This window comes from Gymnoscopelus microlampas (genome assembly GCF_963454915.1).
Source record: "Gymnoscopelus microlampas genome assembly, chromosome: 4".
Classification (NCBI taxonomy): domain Eukaryota; kingdom Metazoa; phylum Chordata; class Actinopteri; order Myctophiformes; family Myctophidae; genus Gymnoscopelus; species Gymnoscopelus microlampas.
The window spans coordinates 30475550-30492872 of NC_139941.1; the positions used below are offsets into that span (position 1 = coordinate 30475550).

General features: G+C 39.3%; 3 protein-coding genes across 3 annotated transcripts; 2 read left to right on the top strand and 1 right to left on the bottom strand.

The window, feature by feature from the left end:
• Positions 1-363: 363 nt before the first annotated feature.
• Positions 364-7376, top strand: LOC311043121 (RILP-like protein 1). Its single transcript, XM_084054298.1, has 8 exons — positions 364-877; positions 1662-1812; positions 3933-4051; positions 4165-4440; positions 4619-4801; positions 5403-5569; positions 5665-5763; positions 6901-7376. The coding sequence occupies exons 1-8, from the start codon at positions 566-568 to the stop codon at positions 6992-6994; spliced, it is 1401 nt and encodes a 466-aa protein (XP_083910424.1). The 5' UTR covers positions 364-565; the 3' UTR covers positions 6995-7376.
• A 2193-nt stretch (positions 7377-9569) lies between these two features.
• rilpl2 (Rab interacting lysosomal protein-like 2) lies at positions 9570-12326 on the top strand. Its single transcript, XM_084054853.1, has 4 exons — positions 9570-10020; positions 10692-10843; positions 11271-11405; positions 11927-12326. Exons 1-4 carry the CDS (start codon positions 9718-9720, stop codon positions 11946-11948), a joined length of 612 nt encoding a protein of 203 aa, XP_083910979.1. The 5' UTR covers positions 9570-9717; the 3' UTR covers positions 11949-12326.
• Positions 12327-12469: 143 nt separating this feature from the next.
• kmt5ab (lysine methyltransferase 5Ab) lies at positions 12470-16976 on the bottom strand. Its single transcript, XM_084054852.1, has 8 exons — positions 16832-16976; positions 16558-16655; positions 15921-16065; positions 15385-15592; positions 15203-15290; positions 14870-14929; positions 13908-14098; positions 12470-13713 (listed from the first exon to the last, which is right to left on the bottom strand). Exons 1-8 carry the CDS (start codon positions 16839-16841, stop codon positions 13503-13505), a joined length of 1011 nt encoding a protein of 336 aa, XP_083910978.1. The 5' UTR covers positions 16842-16976; the 3' UTR covers positions 12470-13502.
• Between the last annotated feature and the right edge of the window lie 347 nt (positions 16977-17323).

The following is a 17323-nucleotide window of genomic DNA, read 5'->3' on the forward strand; positions in this document are numbered from 1 at the left end:
TTGTGCTGAAACAAAAAGGCAAGTGACCAAGTTTCTTTCTTCAGAATTAGATATGTAATACATACATGCCAATGTACTGTACAGTGTGGGCCTATAATAAATGTATATAGTACAATAATGTAATAAATATAGTACAATAGTCAAGTGTGTAGGCTATATTGCCATTGTATTTCATGATTTCTAAATAGGCTATAATTTAAGGCAATGTTACAGCTGATGTGATGTAGTTTTATTAAATTGCAGTGACAACTTCTCCCTTGTGTGTGTGGCCTTGGGATCAGTGAGTGGACTGGACTCAGATATGACATGCGCAGTTGCGCCTTACCAACACAAGTTGCAGTTGCAGGCGGGGAAGACTTTTGCAGTGCAGGAGTACAGGAGGACCTGAGAACCAAGTTTAGACTGTCTGTGTCAACAATGTGGACATTAAGACGTTCTTATGGTTCGGCAACAATGCGTCATTGAAACAGCTGTGATTATAATATATGTTTGAAAACTACTACGTATGTATGAATGAATGAGGAAAACGAGCTAATTCCTTCTAAGTGTTAAGGGCAGGCTCGCAATGCAGAAAACAGACATGGAAGGCTGTGTATCAGTATCTGCCCTGGACACGAACGCGGCGGACTTGACAGTGATGGACGTGTACGATATCGCCGCGATCGTGGGTCAGGAGTTCGAGCGGATCATCGATCAGTTTGGCTGCGAGTCCTTGTTGCGTCTGATGCCCAAAGTGGTGCGGATCCTGGAGGTGCTGGAGGTGCTGGTCGGTCGCAGCACCGCCGTCAACCCAGAGACCGAGGCTCTGCGGCGGGAGCTGGACAGGTTGAGACAGGAGCGAAATGACAGGCAGGAGAAGGAAAAACAACATCAAAAGGCATGTGGATTGTGGAAGCACTATAGCCTAAGCTCACACTAATATTTTTGCCTCATTTTGATTACATGGGTTTACGCTCTACTCTGCTTAAGTAGGCCTACTTTATTATGCGCTAAAATAACAGTTGGGTAACAGGATAGGTGGGCACCAAGGAAGAGTGGGCACCTCGGTATTAAATTCGCATTTTCCCCGAAAAATGTAAAAAAAATATATATATTAGAAAACGTTTAGAGGTAGTAAAGTATACATGATTAGAACATTCTTAAACATTTGACAATTAAGGTCTAATATTTCTACAATTGCTACAAATTGCTCTGTATATCTATAGTTATTTTGGGGTAGGCTATAAACAAGAAGTTGAAGGATAAAATTAAGTCTGATAATGATAAACAGTGCATGTTCACATCATGTTAATTACTTTAACATTTTTGACAAAATAGCCAATTTTACATCAAGGTGCCCATGTCCCTAGTGCCCACCTATCCTGTATCCACCAGTTGTGTCACAACGGGGATTTAAGAAATGCAACTTTGTACCTCGTTTGTGCCGTTTTATTATTTCTTTATTGTTGTTGTTGTTGTTGTTGTTAAAAATAAGGCAATATATATATAATATGTTAATTATATTTAAAAAATCTGTACAGAGGTAACAATAATATTAGAAATGTATGCATGGTCTCAGGGCATGCACATATAGACATAGTCTCTCTTTGCAGACATCACACACACTTTATTGTGTTGTGATGATTATGTTTGTGTGCCCTTGGGCAATATCCATCCTTCAGGAGCTGGAGTCAGTGGAAGATGAGTGGAGAGGAGAGGCCCAGGACCTGCTCCTCCAAATCACTCAGCTTCAGGCAGAGAACAAGAGGCTATTGATTAACCTCTCCCTCAAAAACTTACCCATCACAACAGAGGACCTACAGCAACATGAGGGTAAGGACACAGAATAAAGCTATCAAAGACATGTGGACATTTTACATGATCTGTGCTTGTATTATAACCTGTTGGTATAGGCTACAGAATTCTAGTTCCAAACTTATGCACCATGTGTAAGTGAGTGCTTTATAAACGTATGGCATCTGACTTTAAATCTTTGATTCTGAGGAGTGTTACTCAAAATCCCTACATATAGTGTTGTGGAATCAACAGTCTGCTCTGTCCTTAATGTGGGATTTATACTAAAGGGTAATTTCTTTCCTTAGTTGTATGACCGTGTCACTCAACAAATATAAATCTGGCTTTAAGATTGAGAAGAGACTTTGGCTGTCCTTCACAAGTCCAGTAAACTCAATGTCCACTTGGGATACTGAATTACACATAGCTGCTTACTTTAGCAGTTACTGTGCTACTGTAAGTTGGACAGTAATATGATATTAATAGTAATTACAGTCTTATAATTCACACTGCAGCAAATAATTACATGTTACATGTTATAATGTGTAACGATTCATATTCTCAAACTACATGTCTAATATTATTGAGGACTGTGTGTCGAGTTAATTTGCCTCACTCTAGCCACAACACAGGTCAGTCTTACCATTATGCTCGCTAACTGTGTTGTATCTTGTAAGACCTTGGTACACTACAAAGTGCTCAGTGTATTACTCAGGAATAACACAGGTTCAGCTGTCTAAGGAGCCATCTATCTACAGTCTAAAAGAGTCCAGCTGCACCTAATAGACTAAATTGATTCATGTATGTATTTCTGCTTAAAGCTTCAATCCATAATTTCTTAGTGTGTAAATAAAATGTTATTTTGATCAATATGTATGGTGGTAGAGTATGTTAATACAATATACAGTAACTAACACAACTGCGATGGTAGAAATGTATATCTATGGTCGTCGGGTAGGACTACTACTGGTTGACGAGGTTTTGCATCAAAGTCAAAACACAATTTTAGCCTATGCTCAAACAAGCTGTCTCTTATAGCTCAAAAGTAGAAATGTCTGCACTCACACAGTTTGAATCCCAAGTAGGACATTAAACTTGTGGATTGCAGCTTTAACCAAATTGATCACACACTATATGAACTTGTGAGTGGAATATTTGCATGCAAGTTGTGCTAGTAGTGACTGAACCTTTGTGTCCGTGCATTGATTTGTTCTGCCTCAGTTAAGGGGTCTTGAGAGACAGGAACACAAGTTTGTTTGGTGTCTAGCTTATACATGTTATAGATGTCTTTTGCACTTGTGATTCATCTGACATGCATCCTCCTGCACTCACGTGCAATTGTATATGTTGCACACTTAGATGTTGACATAAGAAGGGGAAGTGTCAGTAGCAGCAGGTGACGTCTTGTAAAGGACTATTTTTGTACTGGACAAAAATATAATCCTTGTGTGAGACTTTAATGGTGGCTACAGTTATATTTACTCTCATGGGTCACATATACAAAGCCAAACCTGAAACTTGTATATCCATTTGTTATTCTGTGGCATGGTCATTACTCTGACATAAAGTATTAATTTGGTAATATACTGTATGCATTCAGGATATGCAGTAACAGAAAACATGGAAACCAGGTAAAAGTACTGCTGATGGAATTATTTTGCCCCTAATATGAAAAAAGAGAAGGGAACTGACCGTGTAATGCCCACTAAAAAATACATATTTATTAATAGTCTTAAGTATGCCCCTTTTAAAGTGTTCTGGTTGTTTTTTTTGACACAATTAGAACAGCTATATGTACATACAGACCACTTGTCTTTCTTTGTCAACATGTTTCAAGTGTTAATTCTCCAAGTGTGAATTATTCCTGGCCTTAGGAATAAGACACTGTAAAGGAGGTGTATTTAAGACTATAATAAATAAGAATATTTTTTTGCATTATACTTCTATTCTCTTTTTGGAAGACAGTGTTCCCAAACCCCGTCTCCCTCCTTTTTGTGGAGTACATACATGTACATTATTTTGCACCGGAAATTATGTGATATTACAACCTTTAGTGATTTATTACAGCTTGTTAGATTGTTAGTGTACATACAGTACTTGTGTTAGTGTACATACAGTACTTGTGTTGTCAATTTTTGTCCTTTACATAACATCCACAGGTATGTCAGAGAAAGAACAACAGATGATGAACAAGCTAAAGGACATGGTGGACAAGCAGAGAGATGAGATCCGGGCTAAAGACCACGAGTTGACACGGAGGAATGAGGATATTGAAGCGGTGAGAGTTCAGACTGTGTCCAATTGGCCTGTGGGATAGATTTCATTAAAGAGCTTAATCGCATTAACCAGAACCAGATGAGAGACACTGAAATGTATTCCCTCCACTTACAGCTTCAGATGCAGCAGCACCGACTGATGAAGATCAACCAGGACCTTCGTCACAGGACCGGTGTGGTGGAGTCCCGGGGCAAGGCTTTGATCCAGCAGAAGGCTGAGCTGGAAGCTGCAGCCCAGGCACGGCATCAGGAACAGGGGGCTCTGCGGCTTGAGGTGGCTCGGCTGAGGGAAGAGCGTCTTGAGTGGGAGCTACAGAGAGAGGTTGTGGAGAAAGTGGAACCCGTTCCCACAAAGGCAAAGATGTCTCCGCCAACATCAGCACAGAGAACCGTAAGTCTAACAATAACCTCCTGTCATAGCATATGAACCATACTATCTTACAAACCAAAAATACATTTTGAAACTCTGATGTCATGTAGAGCAAGGTTCAAATCAGCCATGTAAATAGAGGCTGGTAAATCTGTTTTGTTTTTTTGCCTTAAGTGGCTTTGATGTGTCCCAAATATAGTCCTTGGTAGCAGAAACAGCTGACTCAATCAAGCAAAATTCAGTTTGGGTGGAATGTGGAGGGGACCCTGGATTCCTGGCTGACTGCTTTGAGTCAAGGGAGGGCCCATCCCTCCTCCCAAGCTCAGCAAACAAGAATGGGGAGGATGAAGATGAAGACGTGGGAGCAACAGCCTTGTTATTGGTAATACCTGCTTAAACTTACCCCTGTAGACTGGTTTGTTGTGGTATAACTGAAGCCCAGTGTCAACTGTTTACAGAAAACAGAGTGCATTACTTACTTCTCTGCCTCATATGAAGAACATTTTGGGTTGATTTTTGAACATTTAGATCCTGTTTTTCAAAGTTTTCATCTGGTTTAAACTCAATTTCAGTAAATACCCAGAATGAATACAGTATGTTACGCAAGCAATAGGCTCACTCTGGAATGCATTCTGTTTATACTCATTAGAAAAACTGTGGAGCAAGATAATTGTTAATGACATAACCAATGCTGTGCATGAAGGAAAACAAAATTAATGAGAAAGGGGTGCTCAGAGGAGCACATATCTCTGCCAGGCCGGGTGGCCTACCTAAGTTCCAGAAATTCTAGTTGGTGGGAATGGACGTGGCCTATATATTGGGAGTTGCGTCATGACATTTTTAGTCTATGACCTACGGTTCAAGATTTATAGGCCCAACTCTTACACACAGGCAGGGGTGAAAACGTACTGTCTGCCCCTGCCGTTCTGGCCTGAAGAAGATAACTACAAACGTGGTTGTTTTTTGGTTGTTTTTTACACCAGGAAGAGTTATATGAAGGGGGACCAGAAGAGGTGACAGACAGCCTGGAGCAGAAAGAGTCAGAAAAACCTCGCTTTACCCTCGAGGAGTTGCGTGATGTCCTACAGGAGAGGAATGAACTCAAGTCTGAAGTTTTCATGCTACAGGAGGAGCTAGCATATTACAAAAGGTCACTTCTTTATTCATATAATTTTAGCGTGTTCAAGAGATTCAAATAACAGTTGCTTAAAAGTTAACTATCCTATCCTTTTTGACATCCCATAGTGAGGAACTGGAGGATGAAGGTAGCTTGGTCCCTCTTATTCCCTCTCCTCCACTGTACCCTGCTCCTGTTGATCAGCCTGACTCTGGAATCAAACGCTTGTAAGTAATGAGACTGACATTAAGGAACCCAGCCTTGCTGTCACAGAGCCATTCTCACACATCACATCTCATCACATCACATCACATCACAACACAACTATTCTCTTGTTAGTCTGGTGCCACACCCTGACCACAAAACTGTTGTACCATCCAAGCTACTATACCTGTAAACACTTATTCATTTAATTCTTAGAACTACTAAGAACTACTTTTGTTTCTAGTCAAACTATTTTTGTTTTTTAAAGGATTACTTTACTAACCATACATTATTTAGTACTATAATTGAATGTAGTGTTGGTGCAGTCGTGCTGTATTTTAATTAATTTTCTTTTCATTTTTCACATTTGATGAACCAACAAATGGTACAAATGAGTATTAAAGAAAATAGAAAGAAAGAGATTCTTGTCATTTCCCACTTCTACGCTAGGCTTTGTTTAGCAACATTCCACTTAGGTTAAAACCGTAATAATACACAAGATTATACCATGGGTGTACCAATTGTATTAGAATTAAACCATATTATATCATACTATATTGTATGGATTGTTATATTACATTATTCCCGGTTCTCCTCATTGGCTTGAGCAATTGATCTGAACTTGCACGCGGGCTATGAGATCTATCGTTGACATGGTTACAGCCATAGCCACGGTTACAGCCCCGCAAGCTATGGGATGATCAAACTGCGCATGCATGGAATTACTGCACGCTGCCGAGTGCCGGCTACTGCCACACTAAAGCCTTGAGATGAGAGGTTACTGCCACACAGAGAATGCTGCAAACTTATAAAGGACTTTCATTTACGGCCCGTGTCCACAGTGCACACACACTGTGCTTTATGAGCAGGAAGGCACTTTGGATATCATCTTCATAACCACTAGTCCCTCGCATGTATTACTGCTTAAATGTGCCATGGAAGCAGTAACAGAACATGTAACATGCCTAAATTCTCATCAGTGATGTGTGGTTATGAAATACTGGACCTGAATTCCCGTACAACAATAATGAACTCCATTTAAGATCAATGTGGTACTGTTATCTGTCACTTTGTATAATCACAATATTTTTCTTATGTTCCCTGACTTCCCTCTCAAAGTCAACACTCACCCCTTTTAATTTCTTTGCTTCTCTGGACAGGATTTTCACGGCCATAATGCCAATGGTGGCAGCAGGTTTGATTGGAGATGATCCCACGCTGATGCCAATCAGGAGACTTATTTCCTTTGTATGACCTTGAATTTAATTTGATGTCTTTTATTGTGTTATTGATTGTAGTTCGGTTCACTATGTTAAAAAAAAATAGTTTTGTTCAAAGTTTTTGGAGCAAAACCAAAAGACATTTTTTTAATCTTCAAAGCATAAGGAATTCCATTTTTTTCCCACAAACACCTGCTTGGCTGCCATTTTGGATGTTTAAAATGGCCACCTGAAAATACATTATTTACACTATCTTGGCCTCTAGAAATGTAATATGTTAATCCTCACACTAAGTTTTTGGGGTCAAGGAATCAAATAAAGACCTCAAAATTGTGCCAAGGATCTTGCAGTGGTGCCCCCAAGGGGTGGCCGGGGAAATAATAATGTGCTTATAACTGGTATATTACATTAGGTAATATACAAACGTATATTACACGTTTATATATATATATATATATATATATATATATATATATATATATATATATATATATATATATATATATATATATATATATATATATATATATATATATATGCTTCCCTGGCCTGCTGCCTCACGATGCACGCTGCGAGATGACAGTTTTAGTTTAGTTTTAGTTTTAGAAATGTACAGATTTGTCAATAAAATCAACTAATTGACTAGTCAACAAATTCCTATGACTATTAGTCAACTAAGAATGTATTTAGTTGAGGATAGCTGTTATTTTTATGCCACACTCTGCTAAACGTTCATTTGATACCATTTTATTTGACAGCACCCATTGATTATGTAGCTACAGTATTTTACACATCTAAAATTTAAATGTAACAGTACAGCTTGATATACATGGAAAGGCAGGACTAAGCTAGAAACCATGCTAGGCCAGCCAATATTCATACATTCTCATCAAAATAAAACTATTCTAAATACGAGTGTTTACTGATGGTTTTGTCCCATCGATTAGTTGAGTTGTAGGAGGTTCCATTTATAGCGACCCATGTTTTTGTGTTATTGTAGTTGTCTAGTGAACTGGAAATGGTATGAATGTATTTATTTATTATTAATAATATTTTTCTATGTCTCTACTACTGGAAATAAGCCCTTGAGCCTTTTTCTGTTTTGTTATGAACACATATATGTACATGTACTGTCACTGAAAATGTCAATCTAAAATCTGTTCTATTGGTCTAGCTGTTACATGGGTTTTACAGGCTGGAGTCACCACGTTAGGATGTACAGTAATGTCAGCCTGTGTAATAGCTTTAAATGTGCCCACTGCCGGTCAATGACATGTGTCACATGTATACAGTATGTTCCTGCATATTAGTCTCAGGGCTCATGAGCATGGCACTCTTTGAGCATGGTATCGTTTCACACAACAGCTGGTTTGGTTTGGAGTGAAAGCCACATTTTGTTATAATGGTCTTTCATTCATTACATGCCAAGAAGGTATCACAGGTCAGCTGAGCAGAATTGTTGACAACTAAAGTTGATATGACACCTTGATCCATGAGACATCTTGATCCATTTACCTAGCCTGGTTCCAGACGAATCTGCCTTTGCAAAATTGCATGCACTTTAGCCCTCGGCAGTGTCGTGTGATATTGTCTGGCTACGCGAGGCTACCATTTACCACTATGGACTTTTGAATATGTTGTGACTAAATGTGCTCTAATTAACAATCAATTAGTGTTGGAACAGATCACAATAGAAGGTGTGTGCTATATTGACATAGAACAAATCCCTCCTTCCTAAATGTGCTTTTTGACTTTCTCTAATGAGTGCGAATATTGCAAAACTCTTAACTGAGATCTGCAACCAACTCTCTGATACCTCCTCTCAAAGAGTGCCTTAGAGGCGTTGTGTACAAATGTAATATCTGTATTGTGGCAATATTTTGTTTAATTTTCTTTACATCATAAATTCTAATAACTCTCATATATTATATGGACATGTTATTGTCAAGCATTTGTATAGCATACCAATACCACATACTCTCTCTCACTCACTCACTCACTCACTCTTTCTCTCTCTCCCTCCCAGAAAGAATCAGAAAAATGAACCTAGATAATAACCACATCACGTGTTCTATCACCTGATTGTTGGCATTGTTTTCACCTGTCGCCAGGGATACTTCTCCCTCCTCCACTGTGCCCCAGGCAGGCTATTGGTCGATCCCTCTAGGGGGAAGTGAGGGCTGGCAATCTGGCAATGAGGAAACGATAGACCAGGGTTGCCAAGTCCGTTTATTTTAAGCGACATTGGGCTTGTTTTTCTGTAACGTAGCTTGTAAATATTGGTAGTTGCGAAGTGCGGTTTTGGGGCTTGTTTCTAAAGTATAGTTGCTTATTTGGGCTTGTTTTCTAATGTTGTTCAAACCAGTGGTTCTTATACATTGTCATGTCAAGGACCCCCTAATTAATATGTAATTGTCCACAGTCCAGGCACAGACCCCCCCCCACCGCATCCAAAACTATTCTGTGCCAGGTGTTGTTTAAATGCATTGCAACGCGTAAGTTGGCTATTTTCAAATAGCCGTAGCCGTCGCTTCTTTTTGGGCTTGTTTCCATAGACCTGGTTGCTTATTTCTGTCGCTCAGTCTGGCAACACCGCGATAGACGCATTAGTGGTGGAACCTTGGAACACACAGTGCTGCTCATCCAAGAGTAAAAGTAGGAGGATAAACATCTAAACAACTCTTACGAAGTAACATCGTTGGCAAGTGTGCGTGAATTTGAATGGTGTAGTAAACTATTGAGGAACTCCTTCAGTCTATGACAGTCATGGAGCTACGCGAAGAGTCCTCTCCTGCTGAGGCTTTCGAGAAGGACGCGTTCCAGCTCACAGTCCAAGATGTGTATGACATCTCCTACGTGATCGGCAGAGATCTACTGAAGATCAGCAACACGGGCGAGGAGGTGTCGGACCTGCAGTTCAGAATCGTCAGGGTTTTGGAAATGTTTGAGACTCTGGTCAATAAGTACAACTTGTCAATAGAAGAGCTGAAAATGGAGCGAGATAACTTCAAGAGCGAGTTGGACAGAGTCGTAAAAGAGAGTTCCTCTGGGCAGGGCACGGTGAGTTAACTTGCCACGTTTGCCATACAAGGTAGACTTCATACTTTAATATATACTTTCTATAACATATGGACCTTATGAGTGGTTCTCAAACCTTTTCATGATAAGGAGTTGGACCCTCAAATTATGTATTTGGCCCGCGCACCCCATCAGGGGCCCCATAGCAAGATTTGTGTTACTAAAATGTTTCAAAACATATTCCAAACATTTTCAAATAGCTAATGTATATAGGGGTTAAAGTGGTTAAGCTGATTTTGATTAAACTTTTTTGTGACCCCCCCCCCCCCCCCCCCACACACACACACGCACACGCACACGCACACGCACACACACACACACACGCATCTGTTCATCACTTGCGTATGCATTTGTTGTATATAATTGTATATTGTTTATATTGTAATTATATACATATATACCTTAATTATAAATCTCTCTACCCACAAGTGTAACTGATTTTACATTTGTCTTGTATCACACGATAGGGGAAGTTTCTGTTTTGTTTTGTTTTATCATTGATATGAATATTGATGTGAAAATGAAACTGTACTGTGATGTATCTCGACGACACTGCACATGAGGGCAACCTCAATGTCCTTCGGGAATAAATAAAGGTTTGAAATGGAAATATTAATGTTTTACGATGAAATGTTTTATTTGCTCTTCTACAGCAAATGGCTGGACCAAACCAATTAGTGATAGACTTGAAAGATCCCAACAGACCACGCTTTACAATGCAGGAACTGAAGGAGGTTCTTCAAGAAAGGAACCAGCTGAAGGCACAGCTTATGTTGGCTCAAGAGGAGCTTCAGCTATACAAGAGGTGAGAAAATCCACTCCAAGATACAGTCAAAAAGAAAAAAGTTTGTATACATATAGAAGCTATGTTGATACTACCACTGACCATGTGTTAGCTTTGTCAGTTTGACCTTGATTTCTGCAATTCACTTGAATAAATCCTGCAATTAACCTGTAGCAACTGAACAAATATAATAAAATACTTGATACAACCTTAAAATAAACCTGGTGGTGCGGTGTTGCACTGACCAATATTGATTGTTATATAATTACTTGTTAGTGGTGCAGATCCAGGCTGTTCCCTGACATCGTAGGTTAGTAATGACTATCTTAAAAACATGTTCAGCTGTCTAAGATCACAGGTGAACTAGATCTAGTTTTAGGGGGCTTTTTCTTTTGCCTTTGATACACACTGTGCTGTCTTGATCATTTGGCTGTATATTCATTTGCAGTGGGATTTTGCCAAAGGCTGAATCAGTCATGGTGGAAGTAGACCTGAACTCACCACCCTCCACAGAATCTATTCCTGCCACAACAAATGATTTAAAGGAGGACCCAAAAGAGGAGAAAGCACCCATCAGTAAACTGTGAGTAATATGGTTCACTGCTTTTATTGGATGGAAATAAAATAAAAACAAAACACTAGAACTGTGACAGGTCAGAAAGGGCTCCATCCTAGTGGTCACAATAATGATACAAGGTTGTGGCTGGACAGGCAGATTGAAGAGCAAATGCTTTGACCAGAGCATTAGCCATAGCAACATTTGTGTGCACCCTAAATGGCAAGTATTCAGGGAAATTCTCAGCCATAATCACATGATGTGATGTTAAACCAGCAGGGAGATTCTTCTCACCACCCATCACTGGTCTCATAATGGTTAACTTGTGACTAGCAGTATTTGTGCAAATGCTGAGAATCATTGTGAATGCTTGAATGAGCAAACTTAAACTGGCCCTATCTGACCAGTGCCGTGATCATGTCTGGCATCAGGACCACAGTCCATTGCTTCTACAGTCACTTTTAATTGAGACTTGAGAACTGTGAGTAATATAGATTAGAACACACAGAAGAGATGTTCCTCTAGCTAATTCTGGATTCTCTTTCTAGGTTTTCATTCAGGAGGAAATAAAGAATAACCTGTGACAAGAACTGGCCAAGCCAAACCGGATTTGTATGCAGATATTTTTCTAATCAGCTGACCACTTTTATAGCTTTATTTTTTACAATGTAACAGCACTATTTTGTAATTATGACCCAAAGGGGTTACCATAGTAGAAATAGTATATTTACATGAAGGTGTGATACAGTGAAACAGACCAGAGAGTATTATCTATTTAGTATTTAATCTGAGAAGTGTGCACTGAAGTTATCTCTGTATTATACTTTTATAACATTATACAGCAACCTCATTGAAAATCAGAAGGGCTGTCAAACATTTTAATCACTAACTTAAAACAAATGTAACCATGCTTACTAATTGTAATTAAATGTTTCATATGAAAACATCCACTCATGTAACTTCATTGAATTTGTTCTAATGGGAGATACAAAGAATGAGCCATGGATTGGCAACATTTGTACTGTAGATCTTAGTTCATTACTTCCTGCTTGAGGTTTAGTTTGCAGTGGGAAAAGGATTTCAGTTTGACAGTCTCAAAATGTCCTTAAATTATTTTAAGTCTGGCGATTAAAGCAGACATGCTAACATGTAGGGTTAATCCCAAGACAAACATAAGGGTCTCTTATTTTGCCACACATCTTGCCTCCCATCATAATAAGCAACCTTTTTGTGCAAAGGTCAACATCACTGTGTAGACAGAGTTGCAACACTGCACATATCTAATAACAGTGAATGTGACTGCCATCATCACTGTAACCTGTACAGCATTTTAAGCACACTGAGCACCCACTTGTGTAAATAAATGTACACTTCAGCTAACTAATCAGATGTTTGAATTGCTATCAAATCTCATTGTTGGAGAATCCCTCTGATCATGCCTAGGGACCCTTTCACCATGCCAGAACAGGGGAAACAAGCTACACAATAGTGGGTACATTTGATTTACATCGAGAAAGCATTGGTATACTTGAAGACACATTGATCTAATTAGCTGCAGCTGTCTTTAAAGGACCGCTGCAGCGGTCTGTAAAGACCATGTATGCAGTATTTCCTGCCTGGATAGTATCAAGGCGTTTGTAAGTGTGTTCATTGTTGGTCAAAGTATACCAACTACTCTTATATACTCAATTATGTCATTTCAGTACAGTATGAACATTCACTCTCAGCTCTTGCCATTTAACCAGATGGCCTCCCTAAACATTAGCCATGTAGCAGTTTGAAGAACTCAGCCAATTTATTCTTCAATTACATCTTATTTACAATATTGAAATTGAGGTTGTAGAATTATTCTGACGTCAAAGAAATTGGTAATAGCAACTCCTAATTAAGGTTGACACCCAACCCATTACATTTAGCAAAACATAGTATGTATAAAAGCATTATAAAAACACTACAGATGCAAAATACAAATTTCATGAGTGGAAGCTCTATCCTAAATATCTATAAAAACAATTGATACTATATAAAACAAACATTTGACCTGTATTTAACGATTGCTCTTCTCTACATACCGCAAATAAAGCACTTATACATAAGGAGTCTTCGGTAGGATATACCAACAGTTCAGTATTTGAGCCAGGGGTGAGCTGAGATGGAAGCTTTACTCCGATCACCATAGTCATACAGCAGCTCCTCTTCTGCCTCAAGGTCTCTGGAGGCCACCAGTATCAAATGAGGTCTTCCGTCGATGTCATGAAGCTTTGTCTGGCAATTACCAATTTTACTGTGGTTGATCAGTCGTCCCAGGCGGTTGGTTTCCTTGGTAGCATCCACACTTGAAACAAATTAAGAAGATAATGTTTTATATTCTGAAAGTAAAAGCTAAGTTAATCAAAAACTGAATATTTCTCCACATAGGGAGCCGCTCTACATTTTTACTCTCAAATGTGAACAGGACCCAAGACAATAGAAGTAACCTGTGAATTATAAAACGTGGTGATACTTGGCAGTAGTAACATTATGACTTACCAGAAAGTTTTGCAGTGGTACTGGAAGTAGTACATGTAACATCCGGTGTTGGGATCCTGGGCATACTGGGCCTCCCTCTCCTTAGCATCAGCTAATTCCAGCAAGTCTCCATGATACTCCACTACAAAATCTCCCTTTTTGAACTTCTTGAGGGCAAACACTCCTCTCCCTTTTCCTTCTATGTTTTGGACCTGTTAAGATTGAACCGCAAACAAGGTCAAACGTTTAGGAGTTTAATATAATTGTTTGTTCATGATAATTCAGAATAGTTTAACAATGGAGGCCTTAATTACATTTGCAACACATTTTTCAACAAATACTGGGCACTAATCAGTGACCAGTTAAACCACAGAAAGAAAGAGCACATCGAATGGAATATGAAAAATCTGACTGATACATATTATTTATCACATGGCACCATGGATAATGTGTACCGATTTCTGAGTTTTGACCCCAAAAAAAACAGCACACTTAAAAATGACAACGCTGTATGCAAATGACAACCAGTTAACCACAATAGCATAATGAATGAGAACATAATATCCTTAAATCTTTGAAAGTTGTATGTAATTGACAGCCATGTTTTCTGCACAACAGTCTATCCCAAATGTAGAAACTAATCGCACAGTTCTAGATGTAACTTAATCTGTGTCTTACAAGTAGGAAAGAGATGTTTACTTATAGCATTCATAATGTTTAATGGAATCTGGGGAACTTTTTGCATTTTCAGCTTTATTAAAGCCTATCAAAACATGCATCTCAACGGATCCCTCAAGAACATGATAGCTAGCCAGGGTAACTGTAGTGCTGCTCAGAACTCAGAAGCACTTAAATGCCAGCCCACTACATAAGACATACAGCAGCTGGTTCTGGTTCAAGTGCCACATGAAACACTACAAGAAATAGGACAATGGCACTTTCCTTTCCTTTGCAGCACATTGTTGTAACTAATACCAACGCACCTGCAGCCCTTCTTCAACTCCATTCTTAATAAGGTCATCAAGGTGTTGGTGTTCTTCAACCTATTGACAATGAATGAGGAAAGAAATACAACTCATTTAGGTCTACATTTTCCCTGAGTTGGTTAGTATTGTGCAGCAGATAACAAATGAGGTGCTACTTGTGAGAATATGAATAACCAAGTATTTTTCTTTGCAGGCACAAAGGGAGAAAATAACTGCATTCCAGTCTATCATTTATTGACATGCAAAGTACTTTTTAGGGAACTCTTATTAAACATTGAAAGCTATGCATTTATGTTGATTAATGTCCCATCAAGCAATATGCATACCAACCATGAGCTCAGCCTTAGTTTTTCTGGAACTCCGTCTTATGGGGAAATAGTCTGTGACCTTTCTGTTTTGGGAAGCCTTATTCTCCGTTCTGAAAAGCGGTAAAATAGTTAGATTATTCAATATTGAGATTATTTCTGTCAGACAGCTGGTCAGCTTCCCTGGAATAAGATGTCAACACATACTTTTTCTCTCTGATTTTATGACGTGTTCCTCTTCCAGTTTTGGACACTGAAACATTGTCTGGTGCAGGTCCAGGGTTTGTTTGTGAAATTGAATCCTTCTCCTGTCGTTGTTCAAAGACAGGCTCACTGGAACCAGGAACCGGACAAGTCCTTCTTGAATTCTGCTCTTTGGAGTCACGACTCTCACAGTTGACTTCATTAGGTCTGCCTACATTGAGGAAGAATTTCACATGTTGACCGTGAGAGCTGGTTTATACATTGGGGTTGAGGAAGAGAAAGGGGCTCCTTCAATAAACAATTAGGTTATGTCATAAGATGGCATGTCTGAACACTACCTCCATTCAACACAGTACATTTTTCTGGGGTCATGTAAACTAAACTGGATCTGCTGACAGTCCACGAACTTGGAGGTAAACAGCCATAGTCATGCAGTCAGAAATTGCAATATATTTGAGAAAAATGGCAAAGGAAAAACAAACTGTAAACTTGAATATCTTCAGCAAGACTTAAATCTTAAAAGTGCATGAAACCCATACCTTTCTTGAGATTTGAAGTGTCAATATGGCATTTATCAGACCCATTTCCTTCCTGGATCAGCACACTTGAATGGTCACTCAGAGGGGATCTAGATTTGTTTGGACTCAGTAGACTCTGGATAGTAGGTGGCGCTTTGCCTAAATCCTACAACAATAGAAACAATTAGTTAATTCAGCAATTTACATTACCAACAAGGTAATTAATAATTACCTTAATTCAATTTAATATATTTTGAAACATTGGTAACCAACATAGGCCTACATACTAGTAACCTGACATGTCTTGTGGCCTTTTACACACACACACACACACACACACACACACACACACACACACACACACACACAGTTTGAATGATGTGCACAAATAAGGTGAGTTTGACTAGATACAAGACAAGTGACCTTTTACCCCTGTCCTTGCTATGAGGACACAGGACAGAGATAACATACTCAGGTAACCTAACATTACTTGAACCTCCTACTGTGAACGTACAAGTTGAATGTTACTAGGGAGCTTAGATAACAGCTTACTGCAACTGGTCAATTTAATTATAAAATGCAAAAATGCTGGGGCCTCCTTTATCTGTAATGCTACGTTTTAACACTCAATGTTAAAAAGGGCGTTATTAAACATTACCTGGCTCATTTCGGGTTTGTTTTCCTTTGTCTCCTTTGAGCTGCCTTGGTGTTGAACAACAACAGTCTTCTCGAGTTTACTGCGGGTCTTGTTCTCCCCTTGGACAAAAAACACATACACACCAGTGTTAGCAGGACCATAATTAAAATTAAAAAATTGAAAACTTATTTAAAAGGCTAGCGTGGGGGAGCTGCTAGCGTCACATTAGCAAACACAGCAGTCGTCACTCGAACAAACTACCTTTTAACGCTAGCATTAAGCTAGCTAACCTTACCTTTGGCCATCTCAGTTTTCCAAATACACGCCAAAGAGGACGAGGGTTCGTTTCACGGAGGGTTTAGGTATGTATAAAGTTAACTGTTTATTCGACAACCATCACCACACTGTTCCTCTGTGTGTATGACTGACTGACTGCCTGGTGCTGGGTGCTTCTGGGTACGGTGGATTTAAAAAACTTACCGCATCTCTGATTGGCTCTTTGATCAAACAAGGAGCGTGGAGACCGGCTGGCAGCGCTCTCATTGGTCACCGCCGCTCACTTAGCAACGATGCTAACTCTTGCTTGGTGCTACATTGGTGGGGCTGCCCGTGTTGTTTTCAGCGTTGCCATGTCCGGTTATTATAAGCGATATATTGGTGGTTGCGTTTTTTTGGGCGTGTGGGCGTTTCTAACGTGTAGTTGCTTATTTGGGCTTGTTAACTAATGTTATTTAAACCAGTTGTTCTCAAACATTTTCATGTCAAGGACCACCACATGAATTTGTAT

Bases quoted from the DNA above. Each gene is read 5' to 3' on its own strand.
- kmt5ab (XM_084054852.1), bottom strand. The intron at 15,593-15,920 runs GTATGGGTTTCA...TCCTCAATGTAG, and splicing joins CACTTCAAATCTCAAGAAAG to GCAGACCTAATGAAGTCAAC. The intron at 14,930-15,202 runs GTTGGTATGCAT...CATTGTCAATAG, and splicing joins AAACTAAGGCTGAGCTCATG to GTTGAAGAACACCAACACCT.
- LOC311043121 (XM_084054298.1), top strand. From the start codon at position 566: ATGCAGAAAACAGACATGGAAGGCTGTGTATCAGTATCTGCCCTGGAC. The intron at 4,441-4,618 runs GTAAGTCTAACA...TCCCAAATATAG, and splicing joins CAACATCAGCACAGAGAACC to TCCTTGGTAGCAGAAACAGC. The intron at 5,570-5,664 runs GTCACTTCTTTA...GACATCCCATAG, and splicing joins GAGCTAGCATATTACAAAAG to TGAGGAACTGGAGGATGAAG.
- rilpl2 (XM_084054853.1), top strand. From the start codon at position 9,718: ATGACAGTCATGGAGCTACGCGAAGAGTCCTCTCCTGCTGAGGCTTTC. The intron at 10,844-11,270 runs GTGAGAAAATCC...ATTCATTTGCAG, and splicing joins GAGCTTCAGCTATACAAGAG to TGGGATTTTGCCAAAGGCTG. The intron at 11,406-11,926 runs GTGAGTAATATG...TTCTCTTTCTAG, and splicing joins AAAGCACCCATCAGTAAACT to GTTTTCATTCAGGAGGAAAT.